The sequence below is a fragment of the Mesocricetus auratus genome, unplaced genomic scaffold (assembly GCF_017639785.1).
Source record: "Mesocricetus auratus isolate SY011 unplaced genomic scaffold, BCM_Maur_2.0 Super-Scaffold_100011, whole genome shotgun sequence".
NCBI classification, from domain to species: domain Eukaryota; kingdom Metazoa; phylum Chordata; class Mammalia; order Rodentia; family Cricetidae; genus Mesocricetus; species Mesocricetus auratus.
In genome coordinates this window covers 8,226,729-8,237,238 of record NW_024429195.1, presented here as the reverse complement: position 1 = coordinate 8,237,238, position 10,510 = coordinate 8,226,729, and the positions used below count along the sequence as shown (strand labels likewise).

General features: G+C 43.5%; 1 protein-coding gene across 1 annotated transcript in view; it reads left to right on the top strand.

Annotated features, from left to right (window-relative positions):
• Tm4sf4 (transmembrane 4 L six family member 4) overlaps positions 1-9,462 on the top strand; it is a 16,528-nt gene extending 7,066 nt beyond the window's left edge. Inside the window, exons 3-5 of the mRNA XM_040754402.1 lie at positions 1,730-1,866; positions 5,223-5,412; positions 8,843-9,462. Coding sequence (XP_040610336.1) covers positions 1,730-1,866; positions 5,223-5,412; positions 8,843-8,860 — 345 coding nt within the window. The 3' untranslated portion in view covers positions 8,861-9,462. The remainder of the gene's footprint in view (positions 1-1,729; positions 1,867-5,222; positions 5,413-8,842) is intronic.
• Positions 9,463-10,510: the final 1,048 nt, after the last annotated feature.

Below are 10,510 nucleotides of genomic sequence, written 5' to 3'. Positions count from 1 at the left end.
ACATTATAGACCAAGGTGGTCTAGGAGAAGTTTAAATGGTTACACTTTGACAAAAGGGAACACCATCCCTCACCATCCCCTTGTTGATGGTTTTTGTTAACCTGACTTCTCATTTGCCCCTCACTTGCCTAAACGGGGATGCGTTTACCTCTGTACACACTCTTCGCCGGTATCCTTTTACAGCATAAATGAGAATTATATATATATGAAAACCCTCGCAAAATGACTTTTGTCATTTTTTTCTAGACAGGGTCCCATGCATCCCGGGCTACTTTAAACTTGACATATAGCCAAATGTGACCTTGATTTCTTATTCTGCCCCCACCTCCAGGAGCACGAACTATAGGTGGGCATCATCGTTCCCAGTTTCCAGAACTATGTTTCACTGAATCATTAGAGGAAATTCATTGCATTAAAGGGTTAAAAAGCAAAATATTAAAACAGCCAATTCATGAAATGTTAATAGCAGTGCTTTTTTACTTACTAACACGTTGAATAATAAGTTGTGGTAACAAGTCTTTCAGAACTTCAAATTCATGTCAAGTAGTGGCAATGGTTGCATAGTTACAATGTTATTAAAATCGATAGACAGTTCAAGAACGGCCTGGGCTGCTGACGTCCCCATCGTGAAGCGGGTGGGAGGACATTCCACTGCTGACAATGACAGTACAGACTCACCTGTGTATGATCAAACATGTGAAATGTCTAGCGGTGTACCTGAACTCCTCTACCCAGATCTCTCAACAGGAGGAGTTGAGCTTTTCCTTCCACTACTGTCTGGGTGTGGAAATCCTGGGCTTTTCCTTCCACTACTGTCTGGGTGTGGAAATCCTGGGCTTTACCTTCCACTACTGTCTGGGTGTGGAAATCCTGGGCTTTTCCTTCCATTACTGTCTGGGTGTGGAAATCCTGGGCTATTTTAGCTGAAGGGACCTACAGGAGCTGTGGATATCTCCACTCTTGTTTGGTCCAGTGCTGCTGAGAGCACAGTAGCCAGATCACCTGAAAGACCCACCTTCCCACCTGGAAATGTAACTCTGTTTTGAAACAGTTCAAAGACCCCTATGTGTTCAATCAGTAATGGTTCAATGACTTTGGGCTAGAATAGGCCACTACAGTGAGATCAAGTAAGCAGAAAGCAATTTTAACTTTAATTTTATTTTATGTATGTGAGAAAACCAATTTCACTCACAAGGAAACTTGAAAATAATACAATGTCCAGTGCTGGTGGCCATGAGGTATGGAAGTATGGAGTGTGGGTGTGTATTGCATCTTTTTGTCCGCAGGGAGTGTGCCTTAGGACCAGAGTGAAGACCCTCTAGATTTATAGTCTTCAGTGGCAGAAGCAGCACTCATAGAGCACTTGGCCAGAAACATTAATCCCAAGATGCCTTTCTTCTGTAACAGATCGGCCTTATATATTGGTCCCGTAGATTTTACTCCTATCATCATATATATAATATATATATGAATATGAATATATGGATATGGATATGTTGATCTGAAGGCACAGACAGTGTTGCGTTCCTCAATCAATGAATAAGTGAAAAGATGAGTGTGGAGTAATAAATGGAACATGAGTCACAAGCCTTCATTTGAGAGAGCTGTAAGTCCACCTGTAACTACAAATAGCTCCTACCGTATGGTCACCAGGTTTGCTGAGTGGTGTAAGCGAGCGTAGACAATCTCCGCACAGTCTAAGAACTTTGTTGTCTCTCCTCCCTTCCAGATGTTCTCCTCCACGCTGTTTGCTCTGATTGGATTTGTGGGTGCTGGGTACTCCTTTGTCGTCTCCGCTGTCTCCATCAACAAAGGTCCTAAATGCCTCTCGACTAACGGTACATGGGGATACCCCTTCCACAACGGGTAAGGCTTCACGTACCATGAACGCGCTGTCAAGCACTCTTCATTATGTACTCTCAACATGTTGCCCCTCAAGGCAAAGCTGACTCTGAAGTTAGGAGAACTTTCGTAAACCTCACTTCTGACTGTACTTTTGAAAAACATGACAGAAATAACTGGAACAGGATGCCTTCATTGTCCAGAGAAAAACGGTTGTGTCACAACTCACATGCAAGCATTAGAAGATTGTTTTTAATATTTTTTTGTCCTCAAGGAGTGGCCAGGTCTAGATTGCTAGTCTTCAATAGCATAATCAGAATCTGCTTGCCACATAGAACTCCATAGTGACATTCCCAAATGAATATTTGATTTAATTCCCCAGTTTCACCAGCCATGTTTTAAGTACTTACTAGATGTTTGTGGCTTGCAGCTACTGTGCTGAATAGCAACAATATAGAGAATTTCCATTGTAGCAGATGTTCTGTTAGATAACTATATTCTATTCTCTGAGAATCTTGTACCATTTCTCATTTGCTCATTATCTCAGATCCTCTATTTTGCACAGTGGGTGAACATCCCTGGGGTCAAGAAGTATGGCTGTTGGATTGTCCAGCATGTAGAGAATGGGTCCATTAAAAAATATCTATGTACTAAGCCAATAGACAGTTGTCCATCAGCATCTACGGAGGCTCCTGGACACCTGTAGTCACTGATGCACGAGTACCTTGCACAGACTTGCAACAGCATTTGCATATTATTCATAACACTTGATGCCATGTAACATGCTATGCAAACAACCGATGCACTGCTTTGCTTAGAGAACAATGGCATGTCCATTACAGATGCAATCTTATCAGTTATTTATGATCAAGTTTACATACGTGGTACCTGAATACGCAGAAGGATGGCTGTATTGATTTAAACTACTGCTTATTCACTTACAATAAGATCCTTAGAAACTTCGAGAGCTGTCTTCAGACTGGAGGTGGGAGGCACTGGCTCTGATACAATGGTCTTGGTATGCTCACAGTCGGCAAGTACTCCATCCCTGTTCTCCCAGCTAAACATAGATCAGTCATCTTCACATCGTATGCAATGACTCCAAGATGTTTCTTTTACTATGGAACGTCCTCAGACCTTGCAGGGAACTGTTAAAATTCTATTGCCACGGACTGAGGAACACAGAGCTTAGACACCAGCATACTGAGCCTTCTCTTCGGATGTCAACATCAGTGGCTCCGTCTCTCCCCTAGAAGGAGTCGGGAAAGCAGTGGGTTATGTCTCTCTGAAGGACCCTTCTGCTACTACTTCTGTCAGAAGTATCTTTGCGGTGTTAGCCATAGCTTTCTGTTGTGTTGGGCTGTGTGAGTAAGGTTGTCCTCCACGAACTTAATGTCGAGTTAAGATAAAGGCGGTGTCAAAAACAGAGGAGAGGAAGAAGGAAACACAGTAGGTCCACAGTGCCACATCAAAGCAATGCAACGGCCCGGTGGCTCTGCCAGGGAAGACCTCTGACCCTCCCCCTAGAACAGGCGAGTTCATGCCCTGCTTGGGATGGAACGGAATCGATGACTGAGGTCAGGAGAGCGACCGTTGACCCTGTAGATAACACCAGAAATGTGGACTAAGGTAAAAGCAGGAAGCGCTGTGTGCTCATGCCTCGGAAGAGGCCTGTCCTCTCCATTCCCCTCACAGCCGCTTCCGGTGGGTTACTCTCGTGCATGCTGTCATCTTATGTCATTCTATCTGTGCCTCATAGTGACAGCTCATCTATCAGTAGTGGCAGATGATAGTTACGTAACAGCATAGAGTCAGCCTTATTGGAAGGGACGGGATTTCTGAATTCTCCCACCTCTGTTCACTGTACGAGAAGACATTACCCAGGATTGGAAGTGAGGAGGAAAGGCAGGTACTACCAAGGTGGCCTCTGAGATTCCAGCTCGGGCTATAGAATTCACAGTCTCTCACTATTGGGTAACCACTTTTCCTATTCTCTCACTATTGGGTAACCACTTTTCCTTGGAGTTGTTTGCCAATGATGACAATAAAGGAGCAAAGAGTCGTAACTGTCATAAGCTCCTCCATAGAGAAGTATCCTAGGAGAGTAAACCACTAGGAAGCACATCTGCTGTGTGTTCCTTTGAGTAGAACTTCCTTTCACCCAGCTCTTCTTCTTGAGACGCTGGGCCACCCTACAGCTTAGACCCGTAGCCACCAAGAAGGATGTAAGAGGAAGAGCATTGGGGACAAGTGTTCAGCTGCAGGGAAAAGGTACCCACACAAGACATGTTTTGCTGCTTCTCTTCCACTAAATGTAAGAGCTGAGAACAGGACACATACCTCCGCATGGTGGCTGGATCCAGACCAAACACAACTAAATATTGTTCCTGGACTCTCAACTAGTACTGTTGCACTGTAATCAGTATTACTGTCACACATCTCTCATGACTTCTTCTGTGAAACTGTCATGACAACTGGGTCTACCCCACAGGCTCCAGTGAGAAAATAATAACATAATAGGCATAAAGTACTTGTGTGATTCCTGTGAGCCTTACAAATAATCATTCTCTAACGTCTCAAATCTAGCTTTGTGTAATGGTAAAAGGACTAGCTTAGGAATTTTGGGACAGAAACTTGCGCATACACCTGACCCTACCTCCTCAGTGCTGGATTGTAGGTGTGCACCTCTACTTCTGGTTTTTGCTATGTTGTGGCTCAGGGCCGTGTGCACTCCCGGCAAGCATCCTATCAACTGAGATGCATCTTCTTGGTTGGGGGTGATTGTTTGGTTGGTTTTGAGACAGGCCATCACACTCTAGCTTTGGACTTGCCTCAGACTCAAGGCATCCCTCCTGCCTCAGCCTCCCAAGTGCTGAGATTACAGGTGTCAGAGGCTTCCTTTTAGTCATGTGACACGATCTCTCTTGCATGGCTTTGGATGGCTGCTCGATAGCTGTGACAATAGAATCGGTCTCTAATAATAAGTAGGATGAAGGCCGTGCATACAGCGCTGGCCCGGTGCTACTTCATTTCCTGCTTCCTTATAACGGTGTGTGTGCTTGTTTGTCCCACAAAAACGGCTCTGTCGCTTAGTAGTTTGTGACTGGAACAAGCCACATAAAGTCTCCATACCTCAGTAAAGAGTCCCGGGTTTCTGTGAGGAATCAGTAAGCAAAGGTGTCAAGTGTCCAGGACAGCAACCTGCATGGAAGATGTACTTTGGGGAGATGTGTTGGGGATCTTTTTGCTGATATTATGGGGTACTTCATCATATAGAGTGTGTCTTGCACAGGAGAAATGGTAACGGCAACTTTCCAGTCTAGGGGATCATACACATTTGATAAACATCTCCCTCCTGCCTGTGTCCCTGTCACCTGCAGTGATTATCTTAACGACCAAGCCTTGTGGAACAAGTGCACACAGCCCCAGGATGTGGTCCCCTGGAATCTGACCCTCTTCTCCATCCTGCTGGTCATCGGATTGATCCAGATGGTGCTCTGTGCCATCCAGGTGATCAATGGCCTCCTGGGAACCCTCTGCGGAGACTGCCAGTGCTGTGGCTGCTGTGGGGTAAGTTAGGACCCTATTGTTTCTTCTCAGAGCAAAGGAAGCCATGTTAGGCCGTCATCATAAGGAGATGAGGGGTAGTGATTACGACTGCCTGGGAAAAACCCGGCCACGCTAGGGCTCCCGGCAGCTCATACAAGCATCGGTGCCGTGTTATTATTGCACATGCCATGAGCAATGTGCCCAGAATGAAGCCGACCACCCTTCCCAGTCCCACGCCTCCCTACGTTTGCCAGATGGGCATGTTCCGTGCAGCAACACAACACGTGTGGCCTAGAATTCTCACTTCTTCCAGTGAAGAGGAACAGTGCAGAGACTAAGCAATTTCTGACACAAGAAGAGAAAGGAAGGAAATTAGTCAAGACGGCTTTCCAAATGTCATCATAAAATATCAATGGGAAAATATAACAAGTAAAAACAAACCTACAGATAACAAAACATCCTGATTATTTCAACACATCACTGAGTTAGATCAGGCAATTAGACATCCACACATTTATTATAAATGGATTAAGAAATGAATAAAAGAATAACTTTTTTTACATTTCAAGTAAGCAGTAAATGTATGAAAATATGTATGAAGACACATGTACAAAAATATGTAATGACCTGGAAAGTCTCCCTCCCTTACCTTGTACTCACCCAGTTTCCCCCAGGTTCCTCAGTATATAAAGCTACATAATTTCTTATGTATCCTCCAAGGCTTTTAAAATTATTGTTATATGTCATATGCAAATAAAATATTCTCCCTAAAACTACAATAATATTGAAAACACTAGACTAAGGGTTTAGTTCAGTGGTAAAGCATTTGCCCAGCATTCATGAGGCTCCATTAGCAAGACCGTGTGTGGGGGGGTGTCATTTGAAAATAGACTGTAAAATTTACATGTTAAACAATACACAATTACAGAAATAAAAATAGCTATGCATAGGAAAAAACAATGAAAAGTGCTAAGTCAGAATTATTTTAAATGAAGACTTACTTTTTTCCTTCCCTCTAGATTATAGTACTACAAAAGTTAATAATAAAGAAAGTTAATAATTATATATTACTTTGAAAATATAAAAAAATCTAGACCAGCAAGATAGTTCTGTGGGTAAAGGCGCTTGCTGCCAAGCCTGACAACCTAGTTCAATCCACAAGACACACACAGAGGAAGAAGACAACCACTCACAACCAGTAAATTAACAAAATTGTAAAATTTAATAAACAAAAGCATTTTTAAAGCCAGTCTGATTTCTATTCTCAGAACCCATGGTGGAAGGAGATAACTGACTCCTGAAAGTTGTCCTTAGACCCCCACATGCACAATGCTTACACACTAATAGCCAAAAGTTTAAAGTATGTATACAGTAAATAAAATTTCCCCACAGGAAAATGCATATCTAATCAACTGCACCAACTATTACATTTTTCCTGCAAAATTTCAATTCCTTTGTGCTGATTTTGTTTTGTTTTTTGAAATAAGGTTTTATCCTGGATGGTCTGAAATTCCTTAAGTAGACCAGGCTAGCCTGAACCTCACATTGATCCACCTGCCCCCGCCTCCCCAGCTCTGGGATTAAAGACTTTCACTACCATGCCTGGTCTTTTTTTAAATCTTTAAACAACTGGAAAGGCTGATTAGCAGTTATCAACCAACAAAGTATTTTCTGTGGTAGCAATCGAGAGTATTGAGCAGGCGGGGGCTGGAGAGATGGCACTGTGGCTGAGAATACTGCCTGCTTCTCCAGAGGACCAGGTTTGAGTCCCAGCATCCACAGTAGCCTACAGTAGTCTGTAAGTCCAGTTCCAGGGGATCCGATGCCTTCCTCTGGCCTCTCTAGCACCTGGCATGAAAGTAATGCACATCCGTGCGGGCAGGTAAAACACCCATATACATAAAATAAAAACAAGCAAATCCTTAAGAGTACTTAACATTTAAATCTCACAGTTTACTCACAGTGAATGAACACTTCCTAAGCCAGCTAAACTGATAGTCTGATTTTAGCTGGATACTAAACTTCCTTTCCAAATTTATCAAGACTAGAATTGCTTCTTAGACAGCTAATAATGGTTCACTAAATCTAGAGCTAACTGTATGTCCATGTAAAGGCATGCCCACAATTGTGTTGAGTCTCTTCGCTGCATTTAATTTGCCAAGACTCTGTATTTTGGTGACACAATGACTAAATTATCGGTGGTAGAGAGACCTTGGGAAGATTCATGGTTTTCAGCATGTGGGCGCAGGGGATTGACGACAGAATTCCCTCTTTCTTTCTTCCTTTCACAGTCCCCTCCAATTTTCTTATCTTAAAAACAAATCTACAGCCAGGCGTTGGTGGCGCATGCCTTTAATCCCAGCACTCGGGAGGCAGAGGCAGGCGGATCTCTGTGAGTTCGAGGCCAGCCTGGTCTACAAGAGCTAGTTCCAGGACAGCCTCCAAAGCCACAGAGAAACCCTGTCTCGAAAAACAAAAAAAAAAAATCTACAGAATTAAATTTAAAGGGACATACAATGCACAGTGAATAGTCTCAGCTGTATCAGGGCCTACCAATATTTGCTCCCCCTCCCTTTCTGATGTCTTAAAAAGTGACTTGGAGACTGTGAAACACAATTGCTGTGCATTTTTGTGCACACCTGAGCATCTCTGAATGCCATATCATGGGGAGTCCTTTCTCATGGGAAGCTTGCCTATCCCTGTATTAACCCTACCCCAGTCACACGGTTAGTGAAGAGCCCACTTCCACATCTGCTAGTCACATGACTTAAGCAAGCTGACTGACTTCTCAACGTCCTGCTGTCCCAGCTGCCTGTTGCCTCGCTTATGCGAAGGTATGCAGGTCAACTTCCGTCCACTCAAGCTGAGAGCCTCTAGAGCCCGGCATGGTCCTGAAATAAAGTGACAGATGGGAAGGATCCTTAACATCCCAAGCTCAAGAACTGGGTGGGTGCCAACTAGTGCCCTGAGTTGAGCATTCGCTCCACAGCTCATCTTACTGGCTCAGTGCCTACTACGGGGCACTAGCTACACATGGAGGCTTGCACTCATGAGACTCAGCGCACCATGCTTGCAATTGCTTACTCATCATATTAATCTCAGGAAGAAGGAGGCTCAGTGAATGGAGCACTGGAACCCAGGCTCTGGTTCATTGTAGCTTTCAACAAAGTGTTTCTTTCACCAAAAATTGTGTCTTGGTGAATCGATAAAGCAAAAAGATTTAAAAAAGGAGAAGAAGCTTCCATACCTATAACTGAAAATTAAGCCGCAGAAATAAAAGCCTCAAACTTGAATCAGCAAACTGTAGAAAGCTTCCAGTAGGAAACACACCAGTGGACAAGGGACGTCGAAAGGAAGAAGAAAGTTTGGGGAGGGTTAGAGCAGGGAGAAGGTGGAGGGGAAAAAAAAAGAAGGCATGTTAATTAACTAATTTTCTCTTCCTACCTTCTAGGGGAATGGAGCAGTCTAAGAGGTTGTGATGACTACTCCAACTTGACAGCACTTCCAGTGGGAAGTCCCGCCCCAGGACACACCCCAGACCCAACCTTGCCCACAGGGGATGCTAATTGCTGTCTTTTTCCTCCTTGGCAGAGGTTGAGAGGCACAGAATCTTTTTCTCTTTTCAAATAACTTTGCTCAACCTAGAAATTTGGTGGGTTTGTGGGTTTTTTTTTTCAAAAACATAAAAACAACTGGGTAACTTTACAAATTAGCCCCACTTTAGGATCCCAGAACAAGTTAAGAGCGTTTTTTTTTTCATGATTTCCCCTAGAAAATGTAAACAAGATGAAGCCGTTTGTCCCTCTATTATACCCCTTCTTTGTATATAAAGATGTTCATATTTTAGGAGGATTTGCATAGCTCTAAGGAAAAAACAACTTAAAGTGAAAACCAGTTTTTCAAGGTGCATGGATAAGGAGTAATTGCTGTATGAGATATTTCTATGTGGAGTCTGTCTGGGCTAGCCTGTCTGGGCTACTTGTGACTGGTTTTATGAGCCTGTCATCATTAGCCAGGGTTCCCACATGTATATGAAATTAAATTAATTAAATTCAGAATTAAAATAATAAACATTGTGTGTGTATGTGTGTGTGTGTTAGGGAGGAAGAAAATGAGTCACACCTGCTTGTTCTTTATCTTTTCATAAATGCATTCTTTCTTCATCCATTCTCTCTTTGACTTTTTTGTTTGTTTTACTTTCTTGGCTTTTTTTCTTACATAAAAGGTCCTTTTTTTTTTTTCTTTTCAAGACTTGCTATGCAATCTAAGCTGCTCCAGAAACCATGCTCTTCCCACAACTGCCTTCTCCGTGCAGGCAGGGCATTACGAGCAAATGCCACTGTGCATGGCCAAATGTGTTATTTGATCAAGCGTCAAAAAAGCTGTAAGATGCTGATTGGTTAACAATTTTTCAGCCTGTTGGGCAAGATTAACTTAAGAGATCGTGTTAATTCTGTGTGCTGTGATGACAGTAAGTTCATCTTGCTTTCACTGGTCAGGCACTGGTGTGAAATCAAATTCACCTGGCTTCTGGTTTCACTTCGATGCACAGCGGCTTAGAGGCCTGAAAGGGAGTTTGTAAGCCTCAGTTTCCCCACCTGCAAAGGGGGTGTTGGAATACATTCACCTGGGGTACTTTGACGTCATCAAGTAGGAAACACAGGCTTGTGATGTTATCGGGGTAACTTGTGAACCACACAAAGGAACTCAAAGTGGGCTATGTCCAGTCTCATTTCCACGCCCACCAGTCAGGTAAAGTGCGCTGTGTGGGTGAGGCCCACTCAAAACTCAAGTCTCATACTCACCACCTGTCTTACTTAGGGTTTCTATTGCTTCGACAAAACACCATGGCCAAGGCAGGCAGTGGTGGCGCACTCGGGAGGCAGAGGCAGGTGGATCTCTGTAAATTCGAGGCCAGCCTGGTCTACAGAGAGAGTTCCAGGACAGCCAGGGCTGTTACACAGAGAAACCCTGTCTTGAAAGACAAACAAACAAACAAAAGAACCACTATAACCAAAAAGCAAGTTGGGGGGAAAGGGTTTATTTGGTTTACACTTCCACATTGCTATCTGTCCTTGAAGGAAGTGAGGACAGGAATTCACACAGGGCAAGGATGCTG